Source organism: Podarcis raffonei, chromosome 1 (genome assembly GCF_027172205.1).
Source record: "Podarcis raffonei isolate rPodRaf1 chromosome 1, rPodRaf1.pri, whole genome shotgun sequence".
NCBI lineage: Eukaryota > Metazoa > Chordata > Lepidosauria > Squamata > Lacertidae > Podarcis > Podarcis raffonei.
Window position 1 is genome coordinate 29,487,226 of NC_070602.1, and position 20,206 is coordinate 29,507,431.

The following is a 20,206-nucleotide window of genomic DNA, read 5'->3' on the forward strand; positions in this document are numbered from 1 at the left end:
ACCAGGGCAGCCTTGCATTTCTAAAAGCCTCACTTAAGTAGAACATGGGGTGTGGAGGCCTTATTGGTTGGAGGTGTTCGTTTCTGTTCTTATCACTGTGCAGCTGCTTGGAGTCACAGGACTCTGTTTACATTCCTGGGATTCCAGGGTATTGGAAGTTTCACGGGAGAGGAGACGGGATTTGACGTTAGTGGTTTCCTGTTTCCTTTGTTCCTTTGTTCTGTTGCTCTCTGCTTTCATAGAGAGAGGATGTCTTTTCTGTCTGCGTAGCTTAGAAATAAAACTCTTTGCAATGTAGCCATAAATCTTATCACTTCCGCATGCTGCTGGAAACTCTGCTTAATGGAATGTGCCTGAGGCCTCATCAAAGGCTCAGGTCGTTAATTATTCGTCAGAGGTGATTCCGAAGGCTCAGCCGGAGGAAAATGAGACTTTATCAGCTTGGCCGAGCGGAAATGCTGACATTTGTGGTCATGGGCCCAGACGAACAGCAGAAGAACGGAATGCAGGTTATCTTCTCTGCGTGTCAAGAAGATTGATGAGAGGTATGTGCTCTTGCCCCGGGAAGCCTGCCAGTCCCTGGTTAAGGGTGGACTTTGAACTTCTAGCCAAAGCACTTACCGGCAGCGGCAGAAGAAAGCAAAGGCCTCACGTGTGCTTTTGGAATGCAGCTGGTAAATAGACGCAGCTTGCTTTAAATGACACACACAGAAGGCTAATGCCAGAATAATGGAGGCCCTTCAAAATGCCATGGCAGTTCCAAAGCTCCAAAAAAATAATTATCAAAATTGGGTGCAGTATGAAGAGGCTCTGCTAAGAAAAGAGGGTCTGTTTAATGTGATATCAGATGCCCCCCCCAGCTCCAATGACCGAAGAATGGGAGGCTAAGGATTCCAAAGCAAGGGGAACTCTGATGCTTATTGTGTCCCCTGAAGAGCTATGTCTTTTGCGTGACAAGGCCTCAGCCAGAGAGATGTGGGAGAGTCTCCAAGAGTCACATTTAAGAACAGAGGCAGGAGCTTCTTTGTTCTTTTGTGCCAAGTTGCATGATATGGCACTTGTTGATGTAGCAGACGTACGTGCTCACCTCATGGAAATGCAGAATCTAAGGCATGAGTGAGCCATTCCCGGGGGGTCCGGCACGCTTCTTCTGCGCGGCTCTGATTTCCCCAGGGACCTCCGACTCCAGCAGAACGTAAACACAGCGGAACAGAAGCAGGGTCGCCGTGTGTGCGTAATAACTCAGGCTGAACGCAGGCTGTCTCCTTATCTTACTTTTAAGTCTTTATTCCTTAGCAAAACACAACAGTTATAAATCTCCTGGCGACAATGTGCTCATGGTCGCTGCTCTCTCGCAACGGAGCAAACACACACACTGAGAAACACAGTAAAACACTCCCCTCAGTATTCTAATCCACGCCTCAGAATGTGAGACGTCACTCAGAACTTCTTAACCCTGTGAGTTCTGAGCCTCTCTCCACAATGAGTTGCAACAGTGTGGAATCACCTTTCCAGAGGCTGTGTATTCCTTCATGATTCTACATTCTTTGGGTTCAAGTTGGGAAGCGATTGCCAGCCAGCTTGCTGTTTTGCCAACTGCTCAGCTAACGGTAGCGCATGTTACTGCTGTGGTGTTAAATGAAGTGGATCGGCGTAGTGCTAGCTGCATCACCAAGGGGGAGTCCTCACAGACGTCATCCCAGAATGCAGTGGAACCACTAGATGGTGCCAAAGCTTTGAAGGCAGTGAAATGCTACTCGTGTGGACCTCTAGGCCACGTGAAGAGGGAATGTAAATGTCCCAAGGCCAAGGCAACAGAGCAGCACAGTTAAAGTTCAACGCGTGGAAAAGGCAAAGGTCAGAAGTGCAGGACAATGCAACACAAGGCAATGGTCTCATGCTTCACTCCAAAGGTCCAGAAGATGTCTAGATCTTTCTTCATCGTTGACTCGGGAGCTACCAGGCACGTTTGTCGGGACAAACACCTGTTCGTGTCCTTTACTCCGCAGGAAGGTTCGATTCACCAAGCGGATGACCACACAATCTCCAGTCAAGGCTATGGAACGGTTGTTCTTCACAGCTTGGATGCATCGATACACAACGTTTTTTTCATTCCAGATGCTGCACACAACCTACTGAGCATCTCACAGCTGACTGAACAGGACATAGACGTTTCCTTCAAGAAGAGGAAGTGTACCATCACCAAGAAAGATGACTTTGTATTGCATGCTGATTATGTTGATCATTTTTTTGTATTGCATTATGATGATTCTGTTGATGTTGTGCAGGATGAAACTTGTATTGCAGATACTAACAAGGTTTTGCATGCAGGATGTATTCATGATTATCACAGGAAACTTGGCCATTTAAACTTCGAGGCAGTTTCCAAAATGCCTACCTTAGTTGAAGGTATTAAACCCTGCAGGTACCACATGAAGTGTAAGGCATGCGCAGCAAACAAGGTCAAAATGGCTGCAAAAGGTAAGGTGTCCAGTAGACAATCTACAGAACCATACCAGGTAGTGCATGCTGATCTCGTTGGTCCACTAACACCCTCTTTGGGTGGAGCCAGGTACTTCATGGTCCTCATTGATTTATATTCCAGGTATATTCATGTGTTCAATCTCAAGCAGAAATCAGAAGCTTTTCCTAGGTTCAAGGAATTCTGTGCTTGGTTGAAAAATGTGCATGATAAACAGGTGAAATGTGTATTTACAGATCGAGGGGGAGAATTCACTTCTCAGCAGTTTGAAGCTTTTCTGACTGAGAAAGGAATTCAACATGACCTTTCAAGTCCACGGTCTCCTTGGATGAATGGACTTTGTGAAAGGGCAAATCAAACATTGCTTCAAGGCTTGAAAACCTTGCTGCATGATGCCAATCTTCCAGAGAGTTATTGTGCAGAATCGCTCAGCTGTTTTGTTTATACTTATAATCGCAGATTATCATCACTGATTGGTTGTACCTCCTATGAAAAGATGTTTGGCAAGAAACCATTCATCAAGCACATGAGAATTTTTGGTTCTGACATGTGGGTTCACACACCACAAAGCTCCAAGTTAGGCAAACATGGTTTGCATGGTATCTTTCTAGGATATCAGAAAGATTCTTACAGAGTAATGATGACTGACACTAATACAGTTAGGCTCACTAGAAGTGTTGAATGCAATGCCAAGTGGGGGGGAGAATGTGGGAATTTTCCAATGTTATCCTGATGACAGTGAAGAGACTGAGGATAAGCAGCAGCAAAACCCCACACCCACTGATGAAGGTTCTGATTCTGAATCTGAAACTGACTCAGATGGTTCAGAGGATTTCAAGAGTGCTAAGGCCTCTCTGCGACCCTCTGAAGGCTCTGATTGAGAATTGGAGGAACCACTGTTCACTATAGGCCACCTTTCTCCTAAGAAAGAAGAGGAGAGTGTTGAAGACTTACATCTGATTCGCAGGTCTGAAAGAGCCACAAAAGGTAGACCTCCAAAGAGATTTGCTGATGAATCTGCTAAAGCAGCAAAAGCTGTAACTGCTGTTAATAGCTCCAAAAAGGTATTTGAACCTTCAAGTTTCCAAGAGATCCAGGCTTTGGACTCGAAGGATGCTGAGCCATGGTTAACTGCCATGAAGGCTGAGCTTGATTCCTTGGGGAGGAACAAAACATGGGAGCTAGTTCCAGTAGTCCCAGGGATGAAACTGTTTCACAGCAAATGGGTCTTCAAAGCACAGACAGATCAAAATGGCAAGATAGTCGGACACAAAGCCAGATTGGTAGCCAGAGGTTTTTCACAGGTACCAGGAGAAGACTGTCACGAAACCTACTCACTCACCGTGAGATATGAGAGCATTAGGCTTATGCTCAAACTTGTTGCAGAAGAGAATGTACACGTTTCTCATCACGATGTGAATACAGCATTTTTGTACGGAACCTTAGGTGAATCACTTTATATGCTTCCACCTGATGGCATACAGGTAAAACAGGGATTTGTTTGTTCTCTGAAGAAGTCCCTATATGTTCTCAAACAAAGTGTACGATGCTGGCACTCTAAACTCACTGAAGTGTTGTTTTCTCTAGGTTTTCAGCAAGGTAAAGCTGATCCATGTATATTTGTCAAAGAGGAAGGGCAAAAGAAGCTGTATTGCTTGTTTTATGTTGATGATATACTTTTCTTTTGGAAGATGTTAAAATGTACAATAGCGCCCTAGCTCAACTGAAGGAGCACTTTGACGTGCAAGATCTTGGTGAGGTAACCAACTACCTATCTCTGGAAATAGAGAGAGACCAAGATGGTAATATTTTAGTACACCAGTCACAGAAAATTGCTGATGTGTTAACCAAACTAAACATGATGGATGCTAACCCTGTGGACACACCAATGACAACAGGTTATCAGGTAGATGATACTGAAGAAGCATTTTCTGACACGATACTGTACAGAAGTGTGCTAGGCAAACTAAACTTCATTGCCAGATGTTCAAGACTGGACATTGCAGTTAGCTGTAACTTGCTAAGCAGATAAGTCAACAATCCTATTGTTAAGGATTGGAAAGCTCTGAAACGCATAGCACGCAATTTGAGAGGCACTATGCACTACAGACTGAGATTTAACAATCAGAAGTCTGGCGGTCTTGAAATATTTGCTGATGCAAGTTTTGGAAGTGACACTACAGACAGGAAAAGTACGTCTGGAGTTTGCTACATGTACAATCAGGGTCTATTTGATTGGTTGTGCAAGAAGCAAACAACAGTAAGCTTAAGTTCTTGTGAAGCTGAACAATCCACTTGTGGATTGTGAATGGTTGTTACAATTGTGTAAAGACATGAGAATTCCTGTCAAATTTCCAATCCAGGTTTATCAGGACAACAAAGCATGTTTGGCTTTGCTGATTTCTGAAGGTTGTAAGCAAAGCATGAAGCACTTGCAATTGAAGCTGCAACATGCTAGAGAATGTGTTCAGAAAGGACTCATAATGGTGTCCTACATGCCAGGTAATGAAATTCCTGTTGATTTATTGTCCAAGGTTGTTCCGAAGAATCAACACTGTACCTATGTACAGAAACTGGGTTTGTACTGAGATTGTACTGACATGCTGCCCAGTGGTGTTCACAGAAAGGGGGAGGATGTTAGTTTTTGTTTCTCACTGAGCGGCTGCTTGGAGTCACAAGACTGTGTTTACATTCCAGAGACAGTCCAGGCTATTGGAAGTCTCACGGGAGGCTAGAGACGGATGTGACATTACTTGTTTCCTTTCCTTTGTTCTGTTGCTCTCTGCTTTCATAGAGAGAGGATGTCTTTTCTGTCTGCATAGCTTAGAAATAAAACTCTTTGCAATGTAGCCATAAATCTCATCACTTCCGCATGCTGGAAACTCTGCTTAATGGAATGTGCCTAAGGCCTCATCAAAGGCTCAGGTCGTTAATTATTCGTCAGAGGCGATTCCGAAGGCTCAGCCGGAGGAAAATGAGACTTTAACAGCTTGGCCGAGCGAAAATGCCGACAGGAGGGTGGGGGGGCCTCATACGCATATGAGATTAGTATGTACACTCTATGAAAGAAGGCAACAGAACACATTGACTAGTATTAGAAAGCAGCTTTGAAGTACTGGGTGGCTGCATAAAAAAAAAATCCTTAGCAGATATTTAAAAGAAATTTACAGACACTTAAGTGCTTCTATAAACATACAACTAGAAAATGTATTATAGGTTGCTTAAAGTATTAATTTGTTTGTGATCCTTTGAAAGAGGCCTTTTTATATCTGGCATGTATTTAACTCGAGTACAAAACCACTGGAAGCTTATAAATTGACAGGATTGTGTTAAATAGCTGAGAAACTGCAGGTCATCTTTTTCATTACATAGATAGGCCTAGTGGACGGAGGGAAACACTCAAGTTACCAGTAAAGCTGGCTTGTAGGTAATAGTCTTCAGCCTTTTCAAGCACTTGTCTACCTAACAGCCATAGTAGTTAATGAATCAGCATCTTAGTAGAACTAGGTGCATGCATTGTTCAGAGGGCGTGGAGCAGGAGGGTAACTGCCATATATAATGCACAAAATCTCTTTGCTTTCAGGATTACTATCCCATGAAGACATGCACACACTTTCATCATGGTGGCATAGCTATCCTGTTGTTGGTTCCCATAGGTTCTAGGTTTCCATAGCTGCAGTAATGTGAGACAAGTTATACGTGAGGGAAGGGCATATTGAGGGAATCTGACCATTTTTGCTTTTTACAATTTGCTTATCCCTGGGTCCAGTAGAAAACCCACAGGAATGGGGAATCATGTATTTCACAGTGCTTAACATCTGAAGTTAATTTCTCACCCAACCCAGTCCTGTTGTTCTTTTCCACATAGCAAAGCAGACTTTTCCAGTTTTTCATAGATGGTCATGTTTCAAATGTAAGTGTTGGCTTATCTGCTTCATCTTGTTTAACACAACAAATACAGATATCCTTTTAAAGCACATCAATTTTTTTTAAAGGAAAACTTGTAGTTGGTGTGGGTTTTCTAAGCAGAAAATTAAAACCTTTTAAAAAATGATCTATTCTGGGAGCAGCAGAAGGTAACGGTCTTCTCCCCCACTTTTTAGTTCTGTAACTAGTTATTATAATAAGTCTGTAAACATATTGGAATCCCATGCTGCCTGTGATCGCTGAAAAAAGAAGAGCAGAATTACAGGCCCTGGAGTGCTACAAACCCAGACATTTATAGTTTTACATTTTGTTAGGGACAGAGAACTTGTTTGGAGTCCTTTCAGTGAGTATATCTTTGTGGTTTCTAGGTTCAGTGTCATTGGATATCTTCACTGTCCTGAGCACTTGGTGATATGCAGAGAGGAAAACATGCAATAGCACCAAGCAAAATGGGTTTAACGCCACTTTTGCTGTAATTTATGGGTGGGGGATGGAGGGTGGAAAGTTAGTCCTCACCTATCCCATTGCTTTAATGTCCTTTTCATATGTTTTCAGGATTTTGTCCCTTTGTACCAGGATTTTGAAAACTTCTATACAAGGAACCTCTACATGCGCATTAGGGATAGCTGGAGCAGACCACTCTGCAGTGTACCGGGAGCCAAAGTAGACATATTAGAGCGGGTCTCCCATGACTACAATTGGACATTCAAGTGAGTAAAAGGCTTTTGGAAAGCTCCTGCGCAACTAACCTTTAGAGCAGGGGGCGGAGAACCTGTGGCCCCCCAGATGTTGCTGAAATAAAAGTACAAGTAAGTCAGGGGTCCAAAACCCTTTCAGGGTCAAAGATTCTCCACCCCTGTTTTAGAAGATAATTAGTGAGGGTTTGTGAAATGGGTTGTGGAAGATGGACCGCAGCCTCTGTAGCAAGGATAATAACTCCACTATTCCCTGTCGCTTAACTCAGTGCCAGACCTTCCCTAACTTAACTCGGTGCCAGACTTTCAAGATTGCCGTGCCACAGATCCCAGTTCACCGATACTTGGATCCTACAAAACAGCCCATGAGGGCTGACTGTTTTAAGGCCTATATAGAAAAACCATATAGATTAGGGGTGACCAACATTTGTGTCATGTCTTGTGCACGTTACATTACTTTTGTGTTTCATTTTGCCTTCAAGTGGGTTTGCCTCTAGTCCACTAAGATAAGCAGCATTGTAGTACTGAAGAGGAAGGCAGAAATGGATGCCATAGCCACATTGGTTGATTCCTGAGCTCTGGTCTGTTTGTGCCCAAGCTCATTTCTGCATTGCATGCCATGGGGTTTTGTGCTCAGTAGAGTCTTCAGTCTTATACATGTTTGTGAAAACTTATGCCAGAAACCCTTTGCTTTGGAAAAAGGGCAGTGTGTATCTCAGTCCCGTCTTCTGTGCACTGGATCTTTTTGTAGGGTGTTCAGTGGTATCCCCCTTGGGCAAGACGAATACAATAGCAGCTGAAAGGAAAACCTACCATACTTTCTGTGTTTGAGATAAACTGAGTATGTCCAGATTTCCACTGACTTAATTGGAATTGAAATGAATTGGAAGTGGCATGGGATAGCATGTCAGTTATCTCTGGTCTTTAATTTGGTTTATATATTTATATTATATATATATATATATATTTATATCCCACCTCTCCTCCAAGGAGCTCAAGTGCATAGTCTCTCCCCCCCCCCCGGTGTTATCTTTACAGCAGTCCTGTGAGTTAGGTCAGACTGAGTGACGGTGACTGGCCCAAGGTCACCCACTGGCCAAGTGGGGATTTGAGTGGTGGTCTCCCAGGTCCTAGTGACCTTTAATAAAGTGAAGAAAATTGGCAGGACTGTTTAGAAGCATGCTCAGGAAATGGTAGCTAAAGAGTTCTGTGTTGGAACAGAGCTAATTGAGCAGAGTTAACACCCATTGTTATTGCCAGGTTCATAATTCAAGGGGGTATGGTTAACACACTTCTAGAAGAGAATAGCTTTAGTCCTCCTTGCAGTAGTTTACTGGCTTCCAGATGCACTTCCTTTGGGTGCTGGAGGATATTGTGCTTGAAGAAATTACTAGGATTTGAGGATAACAAGGGTAGGGGGTCTTTTGTGGGGTGGCGGTGGGGTAGAAGGCTTGAAATTGCCAGAGAAAAATAACAAATTGTTTTGAAATGCCTCAGCACTCTGTTTTGATTCTTAAGAGAGCTTTCAAAGAACATCTGCTAATCCGCAATCTGACACTTTACATATTTTGTCTGAATAAAGCTAATTATGTTGGAAGATGCAGAAAAGCTTTAGTTTATGATCTTCAGCTATAACGAAAGAAGTCTTGCTGAGTTAAGCAAACTGAAACAGAGAAGCATTTGTATAAACCTGTTTGTCTTGCCTACTTCAACATAAGAAATCTCTAACAAGCTTTGGACAGAGCCCTGTTAATACATTGTGACCAGTGAGGCTTTGGTATTATTCCTGAAGGATATTATTCCCTTTGCATCATGTCACAAGTGGCTTTGAAGCTTTTGGAAACTTTAAAAAAGCAGTTTGCATTGTAGCAAAGAGTGACTGTTTTAGATGGGCTGCCAGCTAGCTGAAAACTGCTTGGTGTGCACAGAGCCCTTTATTTCTAAAGGATTTTACTAGATTGCAGCCTTCAACAGTACTAAGCATATGTACTTTTACTTGTTGATGATCTCCATATCTTTTACATGCTATGTTTTTATAAATTTATATATAGGTACACAGGAAAAGTGATAAAAGACATAATTAACATGGGGTCCTACAACTACCTTGGGTTTGCAGAGAACACCGGAGTTCGCAAGGATGCTGTGGCTGAAGTTCTTTCGCAGTATGGATGTGGGGTGTGCAGCACTAGGCAAGAGATGGGTAAGTTCAGACAAAGGACTAGTATCTGAGTACATTTAATAATTCAGACTCCACAAAATATTGTATGGCAGTTCCTAAGCTTTTGCCCTAATTTGTATGCATCCAGCTTGCATCATTAACACTAAAAATTAAACTTCTTAGCATTAAAAGTGTTTCATTCACAGTGGATTTACCCATCTTGAACCCCTTTTCTATGTTTCTTCCAGGAAACCTGGACAAACATGAGGAGCTAGAAACATTATTGGCCAGATACCTTGGTGTAGAATCCGCTTTGTCATACGGGATGGGATTTGCAACCAACTCAATGAATATTCCTGCTTTGGTTGGCAAGGTATGGATGTCTTTGGAGAGAGGACTGGCCTAGATCTGTCTTCACAGGTTTCTGATGTTAGCCTCTCACTTATTCAGTGTATACTTTGTGAAGGAGGGGAAAATTAAAATTCCTGTATGCCATGCACTTCTGTTTAGAAAATAGTTATCCCTTGTGGAAATGTTAAATGAATAATCAGGAGAGGAAAAACATGTGACAAGATGAATGAGTGCACCAAGGCTGCTTTCTTAGCCCCTCAAGCTGTATTGGGACAAGAAAATGTCAGTTAGTTTGGAGGGCTGAGCACATTAGTCACATTCGCTTCACTAGAATACAAGATTATTATGTAAAATACGTTGTTAGCTTGATCAGATAGAAACTATGTTATTGAAAGCAGTCTGTTTGGAGAGAATTTGCTAGTCCAGTGCACATTCACACTTCTTGTTTTGAACTTCATCACATGGCACCCAACATTATATTTATCAAAAATAAATTTCTGTATTATTTTAAGTGGGTGAGCAGCACTTGGTTGAAATAAAGAGTGCAAGACATCAAGGTGAATAGCCTACATATGCTGTGTACAAGAATGTATTGCACCATTTATGCCATTGTGAACTTGTAAAGGATTTCTTAGGTTTTTAATTACCGGTATTTTCCAAAGAGAAATGTTGTGTATACATAAGGGGAAGAGTTTAAATTCCTATTTGATTTAAATTTGACTTCAAAAATTTTAATAAGTATACACATCAAAATAAGAAATGTGTATCAGCAAAGCTATTATACTAGGTTGCCAATCTAACTGTTTTAATATCTTATTTATTTCTCTTTTACTGTCAGGCTGCAACCCAAAATAAGCAATTCCTTCTCCTTTATTGTAATGCTGCTTATCCATAGTCCCTTACCCATCTTCTTGTGTAACTGGAGCAATAGGAAGACTGCACAGCACAGTAAAGAGAGCTGTTCCCCTGGTTCAGTGTATCAGAATAGCTATAAATAGTAATGTGTGGTCTTGCAGCATCAGCTATTGATCCTATTCATTGTGGCCAACCAAGGACCATTTATTTTCCTGTATCCTTGTTCAGGGCTGTCTAATAGTGAGTGATGAGTTGAATCATGCATCTCTAATATTAGGAGCAAGACTTTCAGGAGCAACAATTCGAATCTTCAAACACAATAGTGAGTATTTCCCAGGACGTTTATTAATTTGACCGGAAATTCCTATGTTGTGGGCTAAATGCAGACTTTGATTTTAACCCCCTGAAAAAGCTACCCAGAGAACATTCATTTATGGGCAGTATATAAGTAAAACTCTATAGCAGCCCCAGGTGCATTTTAAAAAAACGTTCTTAACATTCAAGGCTACCACAAATGAGAAAGCATTCAAAAGCTCCTCCCTGAGTAAGTGTTACTATGGTCTTCAGATGAAGAGTGGTATAGTTATGTATTTTTTTTGTTAATTTTTCCTCTTCAAGCTTTCTCCATATTCCATTTACCTGTTCAAATGCACTGTTTATCTTATGGACATAAGAAGATCCCTGGTGGATCAGACTAAAGACCTGTATAGTTATCTAGTCCAACATCCTGTTCTCACATTTGTGAGATGGAAACCTTTCTGAAACCCCAAGCAGGACATGAGGGAAATAGCCTCACCTGCTGTTGTTCCACATCTAATGGTATTCAGAGACACGATAGCTCTGATCCTGGAGGGGTGGCAGGTAGTCATCATGACTGATAACTATTGATAGCCTTATCCTCTATGAATTTTGTGATTCCCCCTTTAAAGGCATCCCTATTGATGCTGCTGTCACATCTTTGCAGATTCCATGGTTTTAACTATGTGCTGGGTGAAGACGTATTATTACCTTTCGTTCTGTTCTGAATCTTTCTCCATTCAGTTTCACTTGATGATTTTTGATTCTAGAAGTATACAGTCGTACCTTGGATCTCAAATGCCTTGGCCCCCGAACAAATTGTCTCCCAAACAACTGATACCCGGAAGTGAGTGTTCCGGTTTTCAAACAATTTTCGGAAGCCGAATGTCCGACGTGGCTTCTGATTGGCTGCAGGACATTCCTGCAGCCAATCAGAAGCCACGCCTTGGGTTTTGAACAGTTCCGGGAGTCGAACGGACTGCCGGAACACATTCTGTTCGAGAACCAAGGTATGACTGTAGCTCTGTCATATCTCCCGGCTTAACATGATGTGCAGCTGAGTCCGTATGTTCCCAGTACTAATTGCTTCCGTATGTTCCCAGTACTAATTGCTCCCAGTACTAATTGGAGCGGGTGTTGACAGGCAGAGTGATTCTTCAAAGTGAAGAGTGATTCTTTAATAAGCAACAAAAGCAACAACATAATGTCACCCTCTGAATTACTGCTGTAGTAATGCTGCCTATAGCTGCTTCTGCTCCTAGTCCCTTTACAAAAGTAACAATGTTCTTTGGAATTGTGTTCTTTCTGTATAGATATGCAGAGCTTGGAGAAGCTGCTCAAAGATGCCATTGTGCATGGGCAGCCACGCACACGTCGACCATGGAAAAAAATTCTCATCATTGTCGAAGGCATTTTCAGGTACAAGCTTGGTCCTTCCCATCACCAGTGCTGTTTGCCATATTGGATCATTGTTATTGTCCATTTTGAGGCAATCTGTAATCCAAGCCAAATTGTTAGGTGCTTATTATTTGACTCTGGACAGCTGTAATCCTGTCCAGCCATAATGATGCTCCAAGTTGCATTAGTGCTAATAAATCTAAACTGGAGGTGTGATTTTTTTTGCCAGGTGTTTCTGTAATGGATTGTAATGGACATAGTTTCTGTTGTCTGTCAGCCAAGGGTAAACTTGGTAATGACTGACTGGAGGGGTTACTCTGTGAAGAGAAGGATTGTAACGTGAATCTCTCCAGGTTTATCATTCTACATTTAATGTTTCGGTCGCTTTTCCTCTCCTCACTGAGCATCCAGGGCAATTGCAAAAAGCAAAACAAAAAAAGCTCACCACTGCATTAAGCCAATTAAACACAATATTACAAAGACTATAAATTTGAAACAGTGATTGAAAGCAGTAGATACAAGACGCATAATGCCAGTGTGATGCTGTCAACTATCTTAAGCTCTGAAGCCTTTACTTCACCAAACCTTTATTAGGCATTAGTTAAGCTCTGAAGCATCAAAAACTTGTTAAGAAAGGGGTTATGCATAGTCACAGATGGATGTTTTGGGGAGCCTTGATGCAGTAGAGGGATTGATACCTTACGCAGCAGTCCTAACCATGTCTACTCAGAAATAAGTCCTGTTAAATTCAGTGGAGCTTACTTCCAGGAAAGGGGGGTTAGGATAGCAGCCTTGCGCACTAACTTTTTCAGAGCAATGCCTGGAAAACTGCTTCTATAGCAGGGGTCTCCAAGCTTTCCTTGCCTTGGGCCAGTGTCTCAAGCAATGATTGCGCGGAGGGCGGGGGAGCGCACGCCCGTACGCATGCACACATGCTATTTCCGGTGCACATCCAGGTCAGAGGAGGCCCATGCGCACAAGCTATTTCCGGTGCTCCTCTGACCCTGTAATTACTTGTAAAAATATTAACCGGCCCCTTTTCTAGGGGATTTGAGCATCACTGGGAGATTCCAGAATTCACAACCATCTCTTGTTTTTCTTCACAGCATGGAGGGATCCATAGTCCGGCTTCCTGAAGTAATTGCCCTTAAGAAAAAGTACAAATCATACTTGTACTTGGATGAAGCTCATAGTATAGGAGCATTGGGTCTCAATGGCCGGGGTGTAGTGGACTATTTTGGACTTGACCCCGAGGATGTGGATATCATGATGGGAACATTCACCAAGGCTTTTGGAGCTGCTGGAGGATACATTGCAGGCAAGAAAGTAAGAACTCGTGTTGGGAAGAAATTTTGTGGCTTGTTAGTAAGGAATAGAAGCATCAAACTCGGATGCTTAGAACATCAAGATCATCTCCATTTTAATTTTGAGTAAATTCCAGGATCCCAGGCATAAATATATAAAACATTTTTAAAAGCTCGATTAGTAGCACTATTATGTTTTTGCAGGACTTCTCAAATAAAATATATGGTCCAAACAAATGCCCTTTTTTTACTAAAGCTATCAAAGGTCAAAGTAGCAGCTAATCCTGAGCACTACGTATGTCTTGCTTCTATTATTTATTTATACATACATACATACCCCACCCATCTGGCTGGGTTTCCCCAGCCACTCTGGGTGGCTTACAGTATATATAGAAGACACAGATTACCCAACACTTAAAATAACACCAGTTCTCACTCTCTGATGTTTATTTGATTGCCCTTCCTTATGAACCTCCCACCCCTTCTGCAAGTGTCATAGCAGGTTGGCCACTCACCCACCACAAAACTCAGCCTGTTGGACTCTCCATCCTCCCATATATATATTTGCTGTGCTCAGTTTCCTAATTTTATCCAGAATCAATATGCCATTTGATGACGAGAGAGTAATCATTTATGTGCTGCTAGGCTTTTCCTTGTCAATTGTTATCATTATGACAGCGTCTCCCTGACACTCACTCTCAAAACAACATCATGGAAATACAGTGGTACCTCTGGATGCGAACGGGATCCGTTCCGGAGCCCCGTTCACATCCTGAAGCGAACGCAATCTGTGCGTGCGCAGGTCGCGATTCGCTGCTTCCGCGCATGTGCGTGACGTCATTTTGAGCGTCTGCGCATGTGTGAGCGGCGAAACCCGGAAATAACATGTTCCATTACTTCCGGGTCGCTGTGGAGCATAACCTGAAAATGCTCAACCCGAAGCTACTTCAACCCAAGGTATGACTACAGCTTCTTCCTAATGACAGCATTTATCTCCCAAGCAAAAATGGTTGATCAGAGATAAGGAGATGCATGTTCACCACCAGCCTACAAGGAAAGATGAAGGCGCAACTATATATACCCGCCTTCACTGCGTATCTTTCAAATAATTAGTCAGCAAAGCAGTGTAAATATCAGCACTGCATACTTGCCCCATCAAAGACTGCTCTCTCAGTGGCAAGGATAATTTCTGATAACCTGCTGTATTCACTTTGTCAGGAGCTGATCGATTACCTTCGTGTCCATTCACACAGTGCAGTATATGCCACTTCGCTTTCCCCCCCTGTTATTGAGCAAATCATCGCATCAGTGAAGTGCATTATGGGTGAAGATGGCACAACACTTGGTGAGTTTCAGGCACTGTAATTCTCATGAGGTGTTAGATTAAACAACTGCTCCTTCAAGTCCGCAAAGCAACTTGGATTCTTTGCAGGTGTTGCTCTTGTCCACAAGGTGGCAGTATGCATTGAAGGACCACCTATTCAGCACCATCCGTCATTTTCTGTGGAGGACTGTTTTGTGAAATTAGCCTTTTCTTTATGTTGTTGGTAGTTGACTGAACTTTTCATCATTGCTGCTGGTCAGGTTGAGATTTGTATTGGATAATGGTTTTTATTTACTAAGACAAAAGCTATCGCTGTGCAAAATCCTTGTTTGAGAGATGCATAAATCTAAGACCATAAGAGGATCCGGTTAGAGCAGACTGAAGACCCATCAAGTTCAGCATCCTGTTCTCACAGTGGCCACCCACATGCTTATGGGGAGCCCATAAAAAGCACCCAAACACAGGAGCTCTCTACCTCCAGCCGCTGGTATTCAGAAGTTTACAGCCTCCAACCACAGAGGCAGATCACAACCATCATGGCTAGTAGTCATTGATAGCCTTAGCTTCTAGGAATGTGTCTAATCTGTTTTTAAAGCCATCTAAGTTGGTGGCCATCCCTGCCTCCTGTGGGAGTAAGATCCTTGGTTGAACTGCACTATGTGAAGAAGTACCATATTTTTCGCCCCATAGGACGCACCGCCCCATAGGACGCACCTAGATTTTTTTTGGGGGGGGGGAATCAAGAAAAAAAATTATTCCCCCCCCAGGCGCGGGGCTGGCGCGGGGGAAGCCCGAGCTTCCCCCGACCCTAGCCCCCAGAACAGGCTGCTGCCTGCAAGCCTTGCGAGCCCGGCAGGACCTCCCGCCAGGCACGCGAGGCTTGCAGACATCTGCCCGAAGCACGGGCCGTGCTCCGCAGCGCGCCCCGTGCTTCGGGCTGCAGGCTGCTGCCCGCAAGCCTCGCGCGCCCGGCGGGACCTCCCGCCAGGCGCGCGAGGCTTGCGGGTAGCTTCCTGAAGCCTGGAGAGGGAGAGGGGACGGTGCACACCGACACCTCTCGCTCTCCAGGCTTCAGCGAAAGCCTGCATTTGCCCCATAAGACGCACACACATCTCCCCTTCATTTTTGGAGGGGAAAAAGTGCGTCCTATGGGGCGAAAAATACGGTACTTTCCTTCAGTACTTTGTCCTGAACCCTCCCAAAATCAGCTTCAAGGGATCTCCATGAATTCTAGTGTTATGAGAGAGGGAGAACAACTACTCTCTATCTGCTCTATCTGTGCCATGCATAATTTAACAAATTTATATTTTACAATTTTCTACCATGTCACCTATTTACTTGCCTTTTCTCTAAACCTAAAAGTCCCAGATGCTGCAACCTTTCTTCATAGGACAATTGGTCTTTCCCCTTGATTATTTTGATTGCCCTTTTCTGAACCTTTTCTAACTCTGCAATTATCTAACTCTGCACCAGAGACGGCATGACATTGGCAGTTTTATCCTTTCAATTCCCTTCCTAATTATCTCTAGCATGCAATTTATCTAGCACACTGGGTTGACATCTTCATTGAGCTATCTACTGCTATCCCAAGGGTCTCATTCATGGTAGCCCATTGTGGATTTTCTCTGGAAAGTATATTCCCACAAAGCTTCACAGCTACTAATATGGTAACTAGTGCACTAGCTTTGTAGTTCAGATCTAGTGATGTAGTTGCTGGTGAAATCCCATTATAGCATTAGAACTGTAAGTTCCAAATGGCTGTTGGCTCCAGATTCTAGCTTCCCTGGAAAACTTAAAAGTGAATAATTGAATAAGGTAAGCTCAGGTGGAGTCATCTCTTTTGACTTTAATGTAGGAATCCGAATTTGTTCAGTATGAACTATATCTTTTTAATTGTTTTATAGTCATATTTGGAAAGAACTGGAAGATTTTAGAATTTGAATGTTTACATCCCTAAGCAAAGTTAACAAGTTAAAACACAAAAGGGACAAGTCCCTGGTTTGATTTACAGCCGTTAATGACTTTGATTCTAGATGCTGAGAGATTGCCATTTCTCTTACGTCTTACCAATCTTGTGCTTTGGCCAAGAGCAGATTCTTGATGCTGTCTTCCATGCGTTAAATACCAGTGAAGGTACAGAAGCAATTTCCCAGATCTGGAACTATTGCCGACAGTATAACAATCCTTAAATCAAGAATCTGCAGAAGGGGTTCACTGATACTAGCTGTATACAGTGAGCTGGGTGTTGACTTGCCTTCTGGACATGGAAAGGCTGTAGATCCAACAGAGGCTCCCATTGGAGAAGTGGTGGGAAGGAAGATTATTTTTGCCAGTTCAGTTTGCAGATCCCAGCACCACCTCCCACCCTGATCCAGAAGGTATTTGACCCCCTGGAACAGTTTTCAAGAGATAATCTGCAAAAAATACCTCCCAGCCTCATCATCCAAAGGATGGAGTCCACCGATGGGTTGTCTGGATCTAATTTTCATATTTTATTCTCTATTACTGAACGTGCAGAACAAGTAAAACACACATATTGCTTTCGTTTATAAAGTTGTGTGGTTATAGAATTAACTATCCTGCAAAAACAAAAATCTCCTGATGTATCTCAGTTCTGATTACTTGCAATTTATTCCTGCCATATAATGTAAATTCTCATTGTAACTGCGTTGCTTATTTAGGGTTGTCAAGAGTTGGTTACAAAGGGGTTACTTGAAAGTACTTGAGTTTGTGGACTCCTCATGGATGTAGAAGAATTGGACTAAGTAGCTGAAGTTCATTTCAGGTTACATATGCTAGGATTCAGAACTCATTTTACTCTAGAAAATATATCTGAGCAAAGGTCTTAGTGTCACTCAAGACCTGGGAGGAGGGTGGGAATAAGTAGAAAAAATGACTATGCTTACAAAGTAAAATGGGGATCAACAGCCAGAGCAGAAAATACTTTTCATGTATTCGTTGTATTCAGATGAATGGTAAACAACTTTAGCATCACCTTCACAAATTGTATGAGGGCTTAGTAGCTCTCAAAACTTGGGGACATGTATTTGTAGATTCTATGGTACATTGGCTATTGTTAAATATTTGCAATCATTCCAGAGAGCCTTCCTTGGCCAAACAGGATGTTAACAGCAGGCACCTTGGATAGAATACACATGCCGCAGAAAACAGCATGGCCATTTCCGAAACAGGACAAGAGGCTAATGAAGACTGAATAGACTTAATTAGGTGACAGCACGTGAACATGCAATCTGGAATAGGACAGAAGCTTCCCTTCTTTTATTTCCTATTGTTCGTTCAAACAAATCTTTCAGTGCTGGCATTGTTTCTGTCTGGTACTCATAATGGTCATCCCCAGGGTGCTGTCTGAAATACTCCATGTTAATTTTAAAATATAACTTGTGGCAGTATTTGTTTCTGTGTTTTGCAATTGAATGTGACTTGGTTCTAAAAAGCCAGCCTAGTTTAGCAGCTCTAGACAGAGGCAAAGAGTGTGCTATTAAAAATCTGTTCCTATTACCTTCTTGGCAGGGGCGTCTGTTAACTGTGTGGTTCTTATAAATTAAAAAATTGTCCAGTAGCACCTTAGAGACTAAGTTAATTTGTTCTGGGTATAAGTTGGTCTCTAAGGTGCTACTGGACAATTTTTTAATCTATTTTGACTGTGTCAGACCAACACAGCTACCTGTGTCTGGTTCTTAGTAACTGAGTAGGTCCTTACCTTCAAAGTTTATAGGTGCTTCATTACTATTTTTTGCATGTTAGTATTTTTGCATTTGAGTCTCTCAAATATGTTATGTGTAGTTTCCTTAAAAACGAGCTGCTGACTACAATCCAAGAAGAGGAAAAGGTCTCTCTCCCCCCCCCCCCATATACTTGATTATACAAATGGAAAGGGATTTATTGCTCTTTCTAAAAGTCAGTTTTGGGACAAGTGTCTCCACTTGAGATGGGGAGGGGGCGCGGGGTGGAGAGTCAAAAATCTATTGCTCCAAACTCTTTGGATTAATAAAACATTTAGATTAGAAGCATTTTTATTTTTTTTACAGAGGTTGATAAATTACTGGATGAATGTAAATAATCTACCTACTCTTGTAAAAAAAAAAGTTAAAATAAATAAGGAATTAGTAATAAGTAGCCCATAGCAAAGCACTACGTAGTTTAACTGTTCAACAATCAATTAGTTTGGAGCTCCATGATGCTGTACTGCACATTAACTTACCTGGAGGAGCTGCTGTTGCCCATATTAAACTCACAATCACTGAAGTACATTAGAATCTCTATTTTACCCATGGAGGCATTGAAAAAATGGGGAAGTGGAGAAATCCCATCTTTTTACCTTAAGAGACTTGCTGTAGATGCTTGATCTTTTTGGTTTCCCTTTACTGAACTTAACCAGCTCAGTACAGTATACGATTTGATGTATGGCGACAAGAATTGCACGCAGTATTCCCAGCATGATTGCATTGTAGATTTATGTCTATCAATCCCCAGCATGGAGCTTTCCTTATCTTACAGCAGCTGCTTTCTGAAAAGGTTAGAATCTTTGGGGCCTTTCAGCTGTAAACAAACAAACAGACAGACAGACAGACAGACAGACAGAAATGGATAGAGAAGGGGGAAGATAAGAAGAACTGTATAAAGTTAGGCATAGTGTGAAGAAAGTATCATAAAACTAGAATCCAGTGAAGTTGAATGGTGGGAGATTCAGGACGGGCAAAAAGAAATACCATATTTCTCGCTCCATAAGACGCACCTGACCATAAGATGCACCTAGTTTTTAGAGGAGGAAAACAAGAAAAAAATATATTCTGAACGAAACAGTGAATGTATGATTTTTGTGGTTCATGCTGTGGCCACAGACATGTGATTTGACGGTGAGTTTGGGGTAGCCTAATGCAAAAATCCTGAGGATCCATGTGGATCTGTGCTTTGTAACCACGTTTTTGCACCATTGTGGCCCCACAAAACAGTGGATGCGTGATATTTTGGTGCAGGCTATAGCCATGGACATGCTATGTGATTTGATGGTGAATTTGGGGTGACCCAATGTAAAAATCCTGAGGATCCATGTGCTTTTACTTCCCCCCTCCCAGGCAGCCTCCTTTATCCCTAGTGTCCCTTATCTACCTCCCGATCGCTTGCCGATCAGCTGCTCAGCAGCTTTGTTTCAACACCCCCTTCCCTCTTTCTAAAAAAAAAAAAAGCATGATCTGCTTTTCGCCCCTGGGCAATTCGGCTCCAGGGACCACACATTCACTCTGTAAGACGCACAGACATTTCCCCTTACTTTTTAGGAGGAAAAAGGTGCGTCTTATGGAGCAAAAAATACGGTACTTCTCTCACAGTGTATACTGAAACTATGTAGTTCACCACAAGATGCGAGGGTGGCTGCCATTAGGTGCTTTTTAAAAG

At 42.4% G+C, this 20,206-nt stretch overlaps 1 protein-coding gene across 1 annotated transcript in view; it reads left to right on the plus strand.

Moving 5' to 3' along the window:
* The window catches only part of SPTLC2 (serine palmitoyltransferase long chain base subunit 2), a 66,392-nt gene that overhangs the window by 17,574 nt on the left and 28,612 nt on the right, over positions 1 to 20,206 (plus strand). The window contains exons 3-9 of the mRNA XM_053378314.1: positions 6,965 to 7,119; positions 9,156 to 9,304; positions 9,511 to 9,635; positions 10,697 to 10,790; positions 12,079 to 12,184; positions 13,270 to 13,489; positions 14,686 to 14,812. Coding sequence (XP_053234289.1) covers positions 6,965 to 7,119; positions 9,156 to 9,304; positions 9,511 to 9,635; positions 10,697 to 10,790; positions 12,079 to 12,184; positions 13,270 to 13,489; positions 14,686 to 14,812 — 976 coding nt within the window. The remainder of the gene's footprint in view (positions 1 to 6,964; positions 7,120 to 9,155; positions 9,305 to 9,510; positions 9,636 to 10,696; positions 10,791 to 12,078; positions 12,185 to 13,269; positions 13,490 to 14,685; positions 14,813 to 20,206) is intronic.